This window comes from Papio anubis, chromosome 8 (assembly GCF_008728515.1).
Source record: "Papio anubis isolate 15944 chromosome 8, Panubis1.0, whole genome shotgun sequence".
NCBI classification, from domain to species: Eukaryota; Metazoa; Chordata; class Mammalia; order Primates; family Cercopithecidae; genus Papio; species Papio anubis.
The window spans coordinates 114,265,381-114,283,163 of NC_044983.1; the positions used below are offsets into that span (position 1 = coordinate 114,265,381).

The 17,783-nt window shown below is 40.1% G+C and overlaps 1 protein-coding gene across 1 annotated transcript in view; it reads right to left on the bottom strand.

Moving 5' to 3' along the window:
- Window positions 1–3,676, bottom strand: part of TNFRSF11B (TNF receptor superfamily member 11b) — a 28,895-nt gene extending 25,219 nt beyond the window's left edge. Inside the window, exon 1 of the mRNA XM_003903100.5 lies at window positions 3,264–3,676. Coding sequence (XP_003903149.1) covers window positions 3,264–3,374 — 111 coding nt within the window. The 5' untranslated portion in view covers window positions 3,375–3,676. The remainder of the gene's footprint in view (window positions 1–3,263) is intronic.
- Between the last annotated feature and the right edge of the window lie 14,107 nt (window positions 3,677–17,783).

Consider the following 17,783-nt stretch of genomic DNA (forward strand, 5'->3'; position numbering starts at 1 on the left):
GAAATTTGAAACTAGATTGAAATGAGAAATTGTGCTGGAGGTTGCTAGGTGACCTAGGCCAGGAACGTTGCTATGGACAGAGATCAGGACTGTTTTGGATTGAGGGTTTGTCAGATTTTCCTAGAAACTACAGGGTATTCGTTCTCGTAAAACAAAACAAAAAAATACAAACAAACAAACAACAACAACAAAAAACTTAACCACTAGGGGGAGGGAGAGGAAACCAAAATAACAACTATAAAACAACAAAAAGCCCCCAAAGGCATTATCCTACAGGAAAACAGACCAGACATTTTTCCTGAGAAAAAAATAAATCTACTCCCTCCCTGCCCACTTCTCCATCCCAACTCCTAGTATCACAAAATTAATTCAGAGCTTAGCTTTGAGAAGTTCAATGGATAATTCTGATACTAAATGATGGGAAGTTTCAGCCATCAGTTAAAACTGAAGCCTGAGTGAAGCAGAGAAGGCCTCTGCTTCAATGCATTAAGGAACATTCCAGGAAAACCCATGTTTGTGACATTAGTACTAATGACAACATCCCATTCCTACCTCCTTCTCTGCTTACCTACCAGCATATCCTTTGCTCTCAGAAAAAGAATCTAGAATTCTATTTTGCTACACAATCTTGCCTTCTCTCACTTCTTTGGTCCAGGACACCTGATTTTAAATCTCCAACAATGACACGTCATACCCCTCCTCCGGGATGACAGTAGATGGCTATCTGTCCCTTCTCTGAGTATCATCAGCACTTCGTTTACATAATTCACTTGGCTCTAGATTGTCCTATAGTTAGTTATCTGTGAGCATCATGCTAGAAGCTAGTGTTGATATGAAGCAGAAACTTTACGTGGGTATCTTGGATATATGCATATCATTATTATCATTTTATAAAATACAAAACTAAAATTCAAGAAAGAAGTAACTTGGCCACAGTTATTTCTCAGGTAAGTGGTGGTACTGGTATTTGAATCTTGGTCCACATGATAACACTGCACTAGGAACTTCCCTTATAAGATGCTATAGGGCAGAATCTTTTATATTCCCAAGTCACCCATTAGTTTCTGTTTTGCAACTCTATATACACAATTACTTGCCCAATATCTGCTTTCTCCATTACACTATGGGTCCATGGTGACAGGAATAGTGTCCATCTTGCTTTTCACACTGTCCTGGTGCCTAGTGCTAGTGGAATGCCCATTATAAAGAAGTAAATATCTGTGGTGCTTCTAGTTCCTACAATGGCACCTTGGTTTTACAAAAGGGCATCTGGACTCTATGTGTAAATATGAAGTGTCCATTTGCAATCATTTTCAAAATAAAGTAACTCTCAGAAGCTAAAGGGGAAGCAAAATTCTTCCTATATAAAGGATTTACTGTGTTCACAACACAAAGTCTTCTCTTCTGATAATGCTGTATCATCTAAAATTAGTATTATGTCTATCTTCCTGTACAGACCACATATAAAAATATTTTACTATCATTTATGGATACTTATAAGTAGAAACCTATATTATTTAGTGGAAATCCTGAAATTTAACTCATTGCTAGTATGTTTATTATTAATTAAATCTTTGAAACAATAAAAAGGTCTAGGAAGAATAAAAGTGTCCCCATATTAACAGCAGCGTTATTTATACTAATCCAAAACTAGGATGATTAAATCAATTGTGGTGTGTCCATACAATGGAATACTATACAGCAGCGAAAATGGACAAATTATTATATATCCTATAGTACAGATGAATCTCACAACAGAACTTTGAGTGAAGGAAGTCAAATGCAAAAAATTGAATAAATTCCATTTATAGAAAGTTCAAATACAAGCAAAATTCATCTATGGTGTTCCAATCAGAATACTGATTGTTCTGGCTGTGGACATAGTAGTGATGGGAGTTCCTGAGGGGCCGATAATATGTTTCTTAATCTGTGTGCTAGCTCACAAGTGCTCACTTAGAAAAACTGCATTAGGCACTTACGACTTGCACAATTCTCTATGTGTTATATTTTAATAAAGGTTCACTTTTTTAAAAGCTCTCCATAGTATCTATAGTGATGAAGTTATACATACACACACACACACACACACACACATATGTATTTTAACATACTTATGGGTAGATTCCTATCCAACTTACCTGTTCTTTAGTGTCTTTGCTATTTATTTACTTATTTATGTTTCTGTATCCTAGGAACTAAGTGGAAGACTACCTAGCCTTCTATTCATTATTTGTGGGTTGGAGGTTGAAATTCAAACATTTACTCAAACACATCCAAAACACATATGTGGCTTAAATATGGCTTTTCCTAGCCTTGCATAAATGTCTGATTCATATCTTAATGTACTCTACACTCTAGTGACATAAAGAAAATAAGTCATTGGTCGTAGAAAAACTTACATGCAAATCTTATTAACGTGATCAAAACCTAAGCTTAAAAAAAAAATCTATGTTACAGAGATTCCTTTCTTTTCCAAATAACATTTTAGAAACAATTTTTAGCCCTATTTAGGGAATTTCAATTATTTAGATATATTTTAGAACATAACATACGGCCAATATTTTCCACAGTATATTGAAGTTGAGAAGTGAAATAATTTTAACAATAAAATTTTATTAAAATATTAAATTGCACAGTTAAGTGTGTGTGTATGCGAAAGAGAGATCTTTTCTCCAAATTATTCCAAATATCCCATATTTGCATTAGAAAAATCTAATAATCTATCATGTCATATTCAATGTATCCAAATTATATTCTAATTATAATGGTTTTAAGAAGACCAACGTCTTCTTCCAACTTACTCTGAATCTAAGGGACCACTTCTTTGCCACTAATAATAAAAGTCCAAGTTCATTAAGCAAAGATAGTATGGACTACATGAGGGCGTTAATATTCCGAGATGAAGACAAAAGCTTAAAAACTAAAAAAACCTTCAAACGAAAAGTTCTCTCTCTTCTGTTCTCTTCTCTCTCTCTCTCTTGCTGTCTCTCTCTCTGTCTCTCTCTCTCTCACTCGCTGTCTGTCTCTGTCTCTCTCGCTGTCTGTCTTCCATAAAGTCAGCAGGAACTTTGCAGCGTAAAAAGACACCCTAGGGGAAGCATGGCATAACTTTAAAGCGGTTTCCTGCTCCAGCCTGACCCCAAGCCTCTCCTGGGAGGGAGCGAGTGGAGCCTTCTTCCTGCCGGTCCGCTGGGAGGTCGGGAGACCAGGTGGCAGCAGCCTCCCCAGGCGCCGGGCACCCGTCGGCTGGCCCAGGGACTTACCACCAGCGCGCAGCACAGCAACTTGTTCATTGTGGTCCCAGGAAACCTCAGGCGCTTGGAGGCGGCGGCTGGGCGAGCGCTCCGGTGCGTCTCTGCAGCCCGTGCGCTCATCACGTTATATATAGCGTCCCAGCAACAGGAAGTATCGCCTGCCTTTGATCAGTCATTTTTCTATCCTGGACCAAACTTTGCACCTTTCTTTTTTAGGAAGCTTGGGCGGGAGCCGTCGGGGGGTGTGCAGAAAACTCCAGGGTTAACGCTTTCAGGGCTGGGGAGGAAAGGATCCCCCAGGGAGGTGGGGCCTGAGGGGTGGGGCGCTGGTGTCTGGCCCCTGGGAGAGCAGGGGAAAAAAAAGCCACCAGGCTGAGGAACAAGGCGGCTGCTGTCTCTGCGGGGCTCTGAGGTTTCCCGGCCCCTTCCCGCCAGCGGCCAGCCTCCTGGCAGCCGGGACCAGCAGTGGGAGGGCTGGGCACACGCTGGGCAGCTGCCGTGCTTGTGTCTCCTCCACCCTGAGCGTCCGATTCAGCCAAGATCCGGACGCAGCTGGAGTGTGTCCCAGACCTTTGTCCCCTCGCTGGGCGAAAGCTGTGAATTTCCGCCGTTCCCGGCTGCCTGACCCCTTCACTTCTGGTTCTGAAACCTCAAATTACAGGGCCCCTCTTTATGCATGGCATTGTCTGAGCCCTGTTCGGGGAGTTCGCAATTATTCATCTTCAAGTTTACATAAACCATGTAGTAGGAATTTTTCTAACTCATGTCTGATTGGCCCTAAAGCCCGTGCTATTCTGCATTCACTCCTTGTTATCTGGGGTAGTTACAGCCAGAGAGAATCTGCAGAGTGAAAATTGAACTGCCTAGGGCAGGGAGAACCTTGCGGAGCGCTATTTCCTTCACCAACACCATCATCAAGAAAGGGCTATTGGTGCCAGAGCTTACTAGGTGCTGAACTTCTGGAGTTGTCTCCTCGAGGTCTTTCCACTAGCCTCAAGCTATTGACAGAAGTTTGGCACTTTGCTCTGGGGTTCGCTGTCTCCATCAATTCCCTAGTCTGGAAGTTAGACTTGATGACTTGTAAAGCTAGTCCCATTCATGGATTACAGTTCTCGGGTTGCCACTGAAACTGTTTGCAGATGGCTGAAAAAGTCCCTGCAGAGCTGCTTCCCCATCAGGGCCAAGTGTTCAAGTTGCATGTCTCCAGAGAAGGGCAAATACTGCCTTTCACCAGATTCAAGGAAAGGAAGGTGAAGAATCAGGAGAGGGGACCTCCGGGGAGCAAGGATGGCCCACCGGGATCAGAGCACTTGCCCCTTCCAATGGACATCCTTCCACCACTAGTTCAAAGTGGATCCAGAGACTGTTCCACGCTACAAATTACAGAAGATGGCGGTGTCATTCAGCTTTGTTCCTCAAGGGCCAGAATATAACAGCATGCTGGTTTCTTAAGTGAACTAGTGAATAAATGTAGCTCAGTGAGTGTGGATAAAGTTGTGTGACTCCAAATCACTCCTCATATTTTGAATCGTAGTTTTGACATCTATAACCTGAGATATCAACACTTAGACTTGCCATGGGACTCAGGTCAATCCAAGTGTTAGTAGTGAAGCACTATATAAATAGCAGTATTATTGTTTTTGTTAGAGTAATATTTGTCTAGGATATTATTTGAAGGTGTTTTTCTCAGAACATAAAATGATGTCGATATGTTGGTGTCAGACCTTAGAGAAAACTAATCAAGAATTGAGTCCTTCAGTGTCAACCCTGGGAAACGTTTATGTCTCCCTAAGCCTCATCTATAAGATAAAAATATGCTGATATTGCAGAAATGTGAGAGAAAGCAAATGGAAGCATTTAAAAAACAATTATATAAATGATGGTGATCACTAATTATCAGCATTAAATAAAGTAATGCATGTAAAATAACTCAGCACAATGCCTGGCCCATAGGAATTATTTCCTATAGTTATGATTATTCTAGGGCAATACCTAAGATACTGGCCTTTGAAACCTAGATTTGAGCCCCAACTCCAATTTTTCCTAGCTCTGTGACCTCAGACTAGTTGCCTTACCTATTTGTGTTTCCATTTTGTTTTTTATTCCTATAATGAGGATAATAATCATATCTACCTCAAAGTATCATAAAGGTTATTGTAAAGTTGAATTAGATAAAAGATGTAAAACACTAAAAATAGTGTCCAGCACATAGTGAGTGCTCATTAAGTGTTATTATCTGAGGTTCTCATGTGGACATTTGTATAAGCACAAGGCAAATCTAGATTGTAAGCTCCTGAGGGCAGGAACTACATATTTTTCTATGGTATTCACTGAAGCTTTTAGCTCAAATTCTGGCTTTCCCTGTAAAGGAGCGATGGTGGTGATTTGGGGATTCAGGGGATTGGTGATTAGGTGTAATCTGGAGACAGGTTGGGGCACCATTTATCTAGAATCACAAAATAGACTGTGTATTGATTGTGCCTTTCATTTCAGGGTCTAACTGTGGGCCTTTTATTCATCACCCACTGACAGGAAACTGACAGAGACCATGAGTTATCAGTCATTTCATTTGTTATATTCTTGGAGCAATCTGGCCCATCCCCTAGGGTATTCCTAAGTAATCCACTACTGTGGGCTGCAGGCTCTGAACACTCTGAGCTGGAGTTCATTTTAAGATTTAATTGGAATGGACACAGGGATTCTAGGCTGAACCCAAAGGGGGACATTCGAACAGTAACTGGAAGACTACATTCATCTTCCTGTGACAGATCCCTCATTGACAGAGGCCATCGGTGACATTAAGCAGAATGTTCCATAAATTTAACCTTCTGTTTCTAGGCACCAGATATATGTGATGCTGACTTTCTAGGGGATACCTCATCAGATATTCCTCATCTCTTGTATCCTAAACTCTTCTGAATTAGGTCCCATGTTGAACAGATTTTGGATTGGCCCCCAATGACCTACTGTCTACTCCCCCCAAACCCCATTTCAGCCACTTCTAAAGCTTAGAGAAACAGCGCCTGAATATTAGGAGTTCCTACGGGGAAAACACTTTATCTCTAGCACAGTAGCACAGGCCCTGATCCAGATGGTCATTTATAATCATCATCATAATGGAAATACCTGAGACTCAGGAAAGCAATTGACTTAGGTGATTTGGGAGACAAGCCACACAGCCCTAACGTAACTGAAAAGTGTCTAAAGCATCTTGTGCCTATGCTTCCTCACCTGAAAATTATAAATAATAGTTCTGGTTATGCAGACAAAAGGATATTAACTTGAAGAACAAGAACAAATTCCTTGTTATTTCATTGTTATTAAAAAGAATTTTTATTCTTATTTTATAAAAGGAACAGAGAAAAACAGCAGATAGCCCATTGATTTATTTTATTAATGTTGTCAATTTCCTCCTTTAAAAACACAATTTTAACCATATTAATATTTGAGACACAAACTATTTACCTTTATAGGTCTAGACTATGTTTTAAAACATATATATTTAAAAAATAATGTACAGAAAGGTAAAGGTAAAGTTATCTAGCTGACTCACTTTCTGATGAAGCAAGCCACCAGCAGCTCAAGAGTTTGCCTGAACGAGTTGGACTAGCGGTCAGTAGTTGCTACTTATGGTTCACTACTCACCTATAATGTGATTCTGGCATTGCTAGCCATGCATTAACATAGCCCTTTCTTTGAAAATTGGCCTTAATCAATCACACAAATATAGAAATATAAACAAGACTGTGTATTACATGAAAAGAAATAAGTGGCAATAGAAGGACCTGACCCGGTGTGACTTTTAACAAGAACTCTGAAAACTGCGTATATTAACAAATGATGAACACATGGTGAAGAGGTGGGGAGGGAGAGCCTTTGGGCAAGGAGGACAGGGTGTCAGTAGGTCTCCCAGTGGGAGGAAGCAAGGTAGGATTTCAAGGAACTAGAAATATTCTGGTATGGTTGCTGCATGGAGAGCGAGGCATTGTGTGGATCAGGAGAGGCTGAAGAGGTGAGTGGACAGTGGCCAGGTTGCAGGTGGAAGTGTTTCCAGTCTTTCTTCAAAGAACCATACAAAGTACTAGAGTTTTAAGCATAGGAGTGTGTCTTAATCACTTTGGACTATTATAACAAAATATCATAAACTGGGTGGCAAATTTAAGCCACAAAAATTTATTTCTCACAGTTTTGGAGGCTGGAAGTTGGAGGTCCAGAAACCAGCATGGTTGAGTTCTGATGAGGGCCTTCTTCTGGTTTGCAGACTGCCAACTTCGTCTTGCAACCTCACATGGCAGAAAGGGTTAGAGAGTTCTCTTGGGTCTCTTTTATAAGGGTACTAATCCTATTTGTTAAGGCTCCACCTGCATGGCCTAATCACCACCCAAAGGCCCCCTCTCCTAATAGCATCACCTTGAGGGTTAGGATTTCAACATCTGAATTTTTGAGGAACACAACATTCAGTCCATAACAAAATGACATGATCATTTAAGCTGCTGAAGGGTGTAATTCTCTGAACCTCACCCTGCTCGTGGCCATAAATACAAATACAGACATGTAAGAGAAAACTCTCTTAAACTGCAAATCACAGTCAAATTGATGACACCTCTGGGTAGGGAAGTTGGGAAATAAGGAACAATGACCTCAACAGTCCATAACAGGGATCTGTTTTTCTGATCAGCTCAAGGAAGAGATACAACCTCTTGCTTATAAACTTTTGCCAGTCACTCCAGTCACTTCAACTGGAATTTCCAGAAACTCAGATAGTCATCTAGAGCCTACTCAGTCCCAAGAAATCAGTTTCTTAGTTAACTGATGCATATTCCAAATAACCACTCATCAGATGGCTTCTGAACAAATAAATGTTTATATCAACAGAGTAGTAAAGAATACTGTACACCCATTCAGGGTTCCTCCTCAGAAAGTATTGATGTAATTTGGTCATCTCTAGCATTAATTCAGAAATGCTCCCCACTTCCCTAATGCCCATGCAATTTGTCAGTACCTGGCTAATGAAGATGTCTTTATTAGATAAAAAGTCTTAAAACGATGTTCTTAATAGCCGATAAAATGCTTCTATCTGGGAAAGTCCTGACCTGGAACTAAAATAAATTTTTAGAAACAGAGGTTTTGATGAGATAGTTTTCAGAGAAACTAGCCTGCAAGAGTGAATCGCTTCCTGAAACAAGGGTTTGCCTATAAAAGCCTTACCCTAAAGGAATCTTTTCAAATAAATATTAAACCAAAGAGGGGAGTTAAGTGCTTTAACATTTAATGAAGGGATACCATTAACAAATCAGGAAAGAAAGTATGTTTCAGCACCAAAAATGTATTCATTTATTGAGCCAAGATTTACTTCGTATCTACTAGTGACAAGCACTGTGTTAAGTACCCTGATACAGATCAAAAGTCCCCATACTTCTGAAGCTCACAATCAAGCTGGAGAGAAAGAGTCACCAACTAAACCTAGAAATAAACTCTTTGGATGGTGATAGGTCAATTTTAGAGCGGTGATGTCTATGACACAAGTTAATGTAATGGTGACTGGCTATGAAGGCCTACTTTAGCTGAGCTTTTTAGGGAAGGGTTTTCTGAAGAAGCCCCTTTTGATCAGACAATGGAAGTAGAGAAAAGAGCACGTGAGGTGGCTCAAGGGAGCAAAGCCAATGAGGCTAGGGCCAAGGGAACTGGAGAGAGATACACCTTATGTGTCCAGAGAGGTGAATAGAGCCAGTCCATGCAGTATCTAGAGGCTCAGGGAAAGGACTTGTCAGTTGAATCTATGGACAGTGGGAAGTCATTGGCATGTCTTAAATGTGAGTGAAGTGATTTGACATATATGCTAACAGATAATGTGGCTAGAGTGGAAGCAGGAGGAACACTGGGTCACTGTCTCCAGGACAATCATCACTGAGTGCTTAGATTACATAAGGAATGAATTCTCTAGCCACTCCTGCACCTCGCATAACCATAATTTCACCCACAGGAGCTCCTTTTACCACCATTATGGTAGGTAACAAAGCCTCTGGTGTTGCTGAGAGATGGACAGGGCTGAATCCCTGGAATGGGAAACTTCTGATGAAATACTAGTTCCTCTCCTGGGAAGTGGGAATCCCAGTGAAGTCAATTGCCTGCCTGGAGAGAGTAGCTCAACCTGAAGAATGTATACATAAGGTCACGCTGCCTGTGCTGAAGTATTTTGAAATAAATTACAGATATAATAACAGCAATCCAGAGCAAGCGAGTAGGCGGAGGAAAGAGTTGTGTGCAGGGAATAGCTCAGATGACAGTGGGAGAGAAAGAATAGGACTTGGCTCCAGAGGAATATGAACAATGCATAAACAAAAAGCAACCCTACTTTCATCACTGCAGTTTCTTCTCAGGTGCATCAGATGGCCTTTAAGGGTTCATATTTCTGTACGCTCCACATAGCATTTGGTGAGAATTAGGGAGGTGAGAGCAGTGGAACCTGAAAACAGTCGAAGTTATCCTTTTGGTTTGGGTCGGAAAGACGTTGTCTGTGCTTTAGGTTCTTTTCTCCAAAGACACACTGCTTCTGCTGGGAGGAGTTCCACGAAAGCCTAAGGCACACTTGCATTTGTAAACCAGACCACTTAACAGAGTTTTGCACAGTGGCACCAGAGGCTGCATCTAGAAATGATGACTGACTTGTTCTAACTCCAGTAAGTGTGTGGCAGGAATGCCTCCTTGGCAAGAAAAAGCCTCATGGCTGAAGCTTTCAAATTCATGAACACTATGGGTCTTCTGCCCAGGGAAAAAAAAAAAGTGTATCTAGGTTTACACAAATCTAGCATTCAATTTCAAAAAGTTCAAGGCCTATGGCTCCAGTGGGGAAATTGATTTGGAATACGATGAGACCTTTCGCTGCTCAGTTTCAAAAAGATGTTTGTACCTTCGTTAATAATAATATTGTTGTATCATCATTTGTCATATTTCAATATTTATCTTTCCAGGGTTCTTGACCAGGATACCAATTCTGAATTTTCAGTGAGGGTTACATAAATGAGGGTTTTCTCCTCACCACTGCATCATTATACTAACCAGGTCTATAAATGGGCTTGTCCTTTGAAATTAGGTACCCTCAACAGCTCAGATCTCAAGGCAGCTGATTCTGCCTGGCAGGTGTGGGATGTGAGATTGAGTCATTCTAGAATCTCAAAGAGATACTTGTTGGAGGGAGCAGCAAACAGAGACTGATTCAGTAGCTCCTTGACTTCCAAACAACCTGGTACTTACCACAGTTTACATTTGAAGGAAGCTCTGCCCCTTCTTTAGTGGTTGTTAGATGTAGGGAGATGAAAGGTAGACAAAAGCAGAAGTTCCAACAGGCAAGCACAGTGGGAAGTGTGAAAGAGGGGATTTCTTTTCACGGCCTTTTTAAAGAACAACAAAAAATACCAGTGTCAGATAAGGCTTGGAGAGCATAAGATGAAGATCTGGAAGTTCAGTAGCAAATGTGGTCAAGTCATTTGGGGCCCTTGTAGACTGAAAACAATAGAGCACAGTGATTAGAGCTCAGGCTGTGAGGCTAGACTCTTGTATTTGAATCCTTATTCATTTGCTAGTTTTGTCTTTTCATTGCTCTGTGCCTCAGTTTCTCTAGGCAATAAAGAACCATATAATAGTATCTACCTCCTAGGATTGTTCTGAGTATTCAATGAGAAAATATATACAAGGCACTTAGAACAATGCCTGGCAAGCCATAAGCTCTCCACAAATATTAACTCCTATTTGCAATCAGATTCACTGCTGAGTTACCTGAGAGTGATTGTACCTTGTGCTGTGTGGAGACAGCTATTAGGTCATTGCATGAGGAGATTTTATAATTTTAAAGAATGTTCATGCTACTGCTACTACCTATTTGAAACTATAAACTAGTATACAAAACTGAAAACCTGGCAATCATGTCGGCTGGGACATGTGTCCCCAAGTTCCCACAATGTGTTCAGCCCCGTGCCAGACACTATGAAACCTACTGAAATTGGCTATTCATGTGTCTTCCTTGACTTCTATCTAGTCTCTTGACCAAAGCTTGTTCTCTACTTTTTCACACGAATTTTTAAAAGCTTCAGTAAAGAAGTGACGCAGAGGGTCAGAAGGCATAACGATGTGAGGATGGTATGAAGTCCTTAGAAGTTTAGAGATAGGAAGGATATATTTGAAAAGAGATGTAATGGTATTTGGAAAGGCTTCTTGAAAGAAAAGGTGTTTCAAACATTAGCAGTGCTTTGAGATGCAGATATGAGAAGAGAATGGATTCCAGATAGGAGAAACGAGGCTACCGAAGACCCAGAGGTGGATAAGAGTGGGGGATGGGGGGTGTTGATGGTAGTGGTAGAACGGGTACTATAGCATGTGTGGCTCCAGCAGAGGGAATCTGGGCAGCAATGGTGAGAGAGGACCTAGTCCCAGTGCTAAAGCTGCAGAGAAGGAAAGGGCTAAGAAAAAGCATGGATAATTTTGAATTCCATGTGCTATTGTTTTACAGGCAGTAGAGGCTGAAAAGATTTTTGAGCATGATCAGACCTAAGCTTCTTTTGTACTTATTTTCTTTAAAATACTTTTGCATACTTTATTTCATTTTGTCCTGATAGCAGGGTTATGCAATGTGTAAGGGAGCCATCATAAGTCTCATTTTACCTAGCTGTGTCATACCCATTGCTCATAAAGCAGAATGATCAAGAGATTGTGCTGTAATCCCAGCACTTTGGGAGGCTGAGGCAGGCGGATCACCAGGTCAGGAGATCGAGACCATCCTGGCTAACACAGTGAAGCCCCATCTCTACCAAAAATACAAAAAATTAGCCCAGTGTGGTGGCACGTGCCTGTAGTCCCAGCTACTCAGGAGGCTGAGGCAGGAGAATCGCTTGAACCCGGGGGGTGGAGGTTGCAGTGAGCTGAGATCATGCCACTGCACTCCAGCCTGGGGGAACAGAGCAAGACTCTTGTTAAAAAAAAAAAAAAAAAATTGTGCTGTTCACATGCAGGAGAAGGATTAGGAGGAAGGACACTAGACGATATGGATCACCTGCGAGCCAGGACTTCTTCCACTCTGCAGAACTACTTGTTTGGAAACAGAATCTGCTTCTGTTCCAAACTGTGCCAAAAGTTTAAATAAGAATAATGTCTTTATTCATAAAACATATATATTATCATGTCATGATATCTTTAAATAGGCATTATCAATTTATATTTTAAGTCATACAACAAAATATAACATTTGTATGGTGATTTTAACCAACAAAACATTATTCGATCCTTTATTTGACCTTCCCAATAACTAAAATGTAGATAGGCTAAAATGTGATTAATATTCCTACTATAGTGATAAGGAAACTAAAACTCAGAGAGGACTAGTAACCAGTCCAAGGTGGTCCAGTTAGAAAGAGATAGAATCAAAATTAAAGCAAGAACTTGAACTCTACATTCTTTCAAAAATCCCATGGTTCATCATATTTTGTTAGCTGTTTCTGTTTAATGCAATTCAAACCATTACCATTACTTATTTGATAGTAAGCTCCAGCAGGCTAATGGGTATTTTTGACTATTAGTAGATTTCTTTCTTTGCTATGCCTGATGTATTTGAAACCTGTGGGTGGGTGCCAAGATGGAAGACTACAAGTGGCTCATCAGATTCAGGCGCTGGCCCTCTCTGCATGGGGCAGAAACTGGTCAGCAGCACCAAGGGACACTGCCACGCTGACTTTGCTATGAGACATGCTGCACTTTGCTGATTTTTTGGCCTGCCTCCCTCTCCTCCCATCTCTTACTCCTTTCACTCAGGCCAGAGGAGCAGGGAGAGTCTGACACTGGAGCCCTACCTTTTCTGGCCAGCTACCCATCTGCGTCAAAGTGGTGTTGGCTTTGGCGCCTGGGTGGCTGGATTGGAGACCATTCTTGGGCAGTTATTATTTCTTTCTAATGGTTTCTTTACCTTTAAAGTCAAGGAGGGTTATTTTTGCTTAGAAAGACCTTAAGATTTCAATGGGAATTTTGGTTTTGGATATTTTTTAATGCCCTACTCTGTTCTGAAGAAATTAAAAGAGGCTAAATCACTTTCAAAGAAGTATTTTGCAAGTTGGCATGTCAGCTAGTGGGCCTGCAGCTGAGCTCATGTTCTCCAAGACCTACTTGTCTAAATGAGTCAGGGAAACCAATCACCCCCCTGTTGTTTTGTGTGACCTAAAAGCCAACACTCCCACAGGGCAGTGGTGGATGTAATTTCTGGCACCCATACAAAAATGTTGAGAAACATTTGCAGTCTCTTTAGAATCTTGTAAGGTAAACAGCATACCATGGTCTGCTGGGGCAGCACGTTGAAGTCCAACTGAGAGGAATAATTGACTGTGGTAGAGGTTTATTAGTATGATGAGGAATGTCCAAGGTGAGTACCAACCTATGCATTCTACAGACTATTCCTATGTATTCCAGGGAGCAATAGTGTTCTCTGAAACTATTGCCAGTTAGTGTTTAAAGAAGTTTTGTTGAGTGCATAGATAAATATCTAGTGTATTCATCACCAAGGCTTTAATGAAACCATTCGCTTTACCTGGAAGGTCTTTTATCCAACAAATACTTTATTTTTTACAGCTTTATTGAGCTGTATCAATAAAGTGTATCTCTTTATAAGAAAGGGATAGAATCAAAATTAAAGCAAGAACTTGAACTCTACGTTCTTTCAAAAATCCCATGGTTCATCATATTTTGTCAGCTGTTTCTGTTTAATGCAATTCAAGCCATTATCCATTATTTATTTGACAGTAAGCTTCAACGGGCTAACTGGTATTTTCAACTATTAGTAGAATTCTTTCTTTCCTATGCCTGATGTATTTGAAACCTGTGGGTGGGTGCCAAAGTGGAAGACTGAAAAAAATTCATATTAAATGAACAATAAATATGTAAGCTGTACAATTCGATGACTTTGGATATATGTGAACACCTGTGGTACCATCACCACAATCAAGGTAATAGGCATAATCAATACCTCCCAACCATTCCTTGCATTTCTTTTTGTTTTTGAGGCAAGAACACTTAACATGAGATCTAGTCTCTTAAAAATTTTTGAGCTTATTTGAATTTATAGTATTGTTAATTATAAATACTGTGTTATACAGTAAATTTCTAGAATTTATTAATCTAGCATAATTAGAACTTAAGACAAATTGAACAACACCTTCCCATTTTCCACAACCCTCAGCCCTCAGCAAACACTATTGTATTCTCTGCTTTTATGATTTTGACTATTATAGATATCTCATAAGAGTGGAATCTTCAACATTTGTTTTCCTGTGACTGGCTTGCCCCAATTCATTCTCATATTCAGTCAACAAATATTGTAAGAACCTTCTTGGTGCCAGGCACTGGATATGAGTAAATCTGGGTTTTCATGTTCAAGGGATTAATAATCTAGTTGGGGAGACAGATTAGTGATAAGTTGAAACTGAGGGTGTAAAAGAAAAACACAGAGTGCCATGGAAGTATGCAGAGGGGGCAGGGAGCCGGGGTCTGGCAAGTCAGGGTGGAAGGTCTGACAGTTACAACAAACAGCTAAACAATAAATCAGCTAAAGTTCAGTTCAGGAGTTACCAAATAAAGTAATAAAGGTAATAACAACTACCATTTATAGAATATCCATTAACTTTAGTCTTTTGCATACATCACCCATTTTCCAAATTAGGAAATTGAGACTCAGCAACTTGCTCAAGTTCACTCAACAAATAATTATCAGGGCTGAGGTTAGGATATATCTGCCACTAGCGTTACTATATAACATGTGAATACACACTTGGTTCTTGACTAATATTTCTATTCTTTATGACTAGTCACTTGTTTGATATTACACTCTCCCTCCATACCTAATTCCAGCTTCATTCGACTCAAGGAGCTCTCTCTTGACACAACCTGTCTACTTTTATATTTCACTTTAGCACTTGTCATCATCTAACATGAAATATCCTATTTCATCAAATCTAAGATGCCCATTTTTCATATTTTTACATCTCTGAAGTTAGGATGCATTAAAACATCAATGGCATAGAAGAGTTTGAGATATCCTTTTCATAGTCTACACATAAAAACAGAGCATTCTTGAATTGATAGCTCTAAAATTCCTCAAATATGTAGCATTTTATTTATGTTATATTGCTTTTTTTTCTGTCTTTCCCCAGTAGAGTATAAGCTCCAAGAGGTTAGGGTTTTTGTCTGCCTTTTTCACCTTTGCATTCCCTATCAATTGGAACGTTGTTGAACAAATTAATAACTGGATAGATACAGAGTGCCTACTACGTGTTGGATGCTGTGTGAGATGCTGGACATGGAGCGAGCAATGAAATGGATATGAGCCTTGCCCTCCTGTGGGGGATGCACGTTGAACAAACAGACAAACAAATGAATGCATATACCAATGTGCAATTTTATGTGGAGAGATGGAAAAAGTGAAAACATTGAAAGTGCTATGGAGCAAGTAAATGGGGACTGAGGTGTTTTCCAAATTTTGATTAAAAAGTCTAGGAGGACCTCTTTAAGGAAATGACATCAAAGCTGACACCAGAGGGATGAACGTAATAAGTCTAGGAAGCCAGACTGTTATGTTGCCCAGCACACCTAATAGCCAATCTTGATCATCCTAGTCCAAAATATTTTCTCCCTTCTTGCCACAATGTCTGATACCTGTATCTGCATGCACTTTTAGTTATATTTTTGCAGATGTCCTTTCATCCTCCTAGATTACAAATACATCGATCCCTTCTCATAGAATAGAGCACTAAATTAGGAGACAGTAGGTCTGGGTGGTAGTTCCAACTTTGCCCCTCCTTTACAAATTGAGGAAGTTAGATAAACTCTCTGGTCCTCAGTATCTTGCCTGTACAATTAGGTTATATTAGAGAATCTCTAAGGTGTCAATGAGCTTTAACATTTAAATTCTGTATTATTAGTCCACTTTAACAAACAGTTTTGAGGAACTACTATGTACTAAGCTGGTGAACTTTCTGTAGGGCACTGAAGAAATTAAGATGAAATAAAAGAGAAAGATATGACCTGTTTATTTAAGGTGCTTATGATCTTGAGAAGGATACTGATACTTTGATAACTTCAATATAATGTAGCATAGAAACTCCTCTGCTTCTGAATTTTCAGCTATTATAATTGTCTTTCCAAGGAGTGACCAAAGTCAGCCCTGTACCCTGAACTTCTAAATAAAGGCATTTAACTCTGCTTGCCACCAACAGATGGTGCAAGTGGTCACATTGACTAGATACTGTTGCATTAAGTTTTAGAACTAATGGATGAGAGGCAGGCCTGATAACCTAACTTATATGTAGGAAAATAAGTATAATGAGAGGCAGGTCTGATAACCTAAGTCATTTGTAGGAAAATAAGCATAAGCCAGGGTACCATGGGAATTGAAAGCAAAGGGTCACCTTGTTCCACCTAGGTGAAGGTGGCAGTGCTGTAGGGAGGTCAAAGAGAGAGATTTCATAGGGCATTGATGTCTCAGCTGAATGTTGAGGGAAGAGAAAGGATTAACCAGGTATCTTTCTTGGGATGCTTTCAACTTCAAAATACAGACTACCCATCTAAAGGTGGATTTGATAAGAAGTACAATGACTATTCTATTATTTAAGACTATTCTACTATTATAAGATACAGAGTCAGGGAAATTCTCTGTATTGTAAGATACAGAGGCAGGGAAATTCTCTGTATTATAAGATACAGAGGCAGGGAAATTCCAAGCTCAAATGGAATCTCAATAACTCAAAATATCGTGGAGAACTCAGGCTCTTTCTACCTTTCCTAGGAATGCTGGGTTTTATTAAGTTTTTCCCTAGTGGTTGCAAGATGACTGTCAAATCTCTTTACCAAAAAGAATAACCGTACTCTTCTTGCTCCATTTTCCTCATTTCTCACCCCAGTCTCAACAAGATTCCTGGTAGGTTCTGGTGACCAGGCTGAGCCACACACCCATGCTCTAAATGCAAAGGAGGTTGGGAAAGTGTGTACCTGGCATTTCCAGTCTCCATATGAGATGGCAGATTCTGTCTGCTAGGAAGAAGTGTGGATGCAAAGCGGGGAAGAAGTAAGTGGAGTGATTGCTGGGTAGGCCTCCAACACGGTCTTTCAAAACAAGAAGAGAAGAAAAGGGGAGTTATTCATGGATTTCATGTTCAGGACCTGGCACAGTGCTTTGCTTTCTGCATTGCAGGCATTCAATTGATATTTTTTGATTTTGGAATCATTATCATGGAAATAGAATCAATGTCAGGTCAGGCAAGTGAGTAGTTAAATTAATTATTCTTTCCAGGCCATGACTAGATGACAGAAAATTAATTCCTTTATTTGAATGGGTGGCTGTTGATATTTCTAGTGAGGGGTTAAACTGAAATACTAATTCAACATCAAGAGAGGTAGTGGTGGCATTTTCATAAACCATGTCTAATTTGGCAATGGTTTTATAAACTAAAAGCAAATCAGGGGAAAATCTAAGTTAAATGGAAAAAGACCAGACCCTAG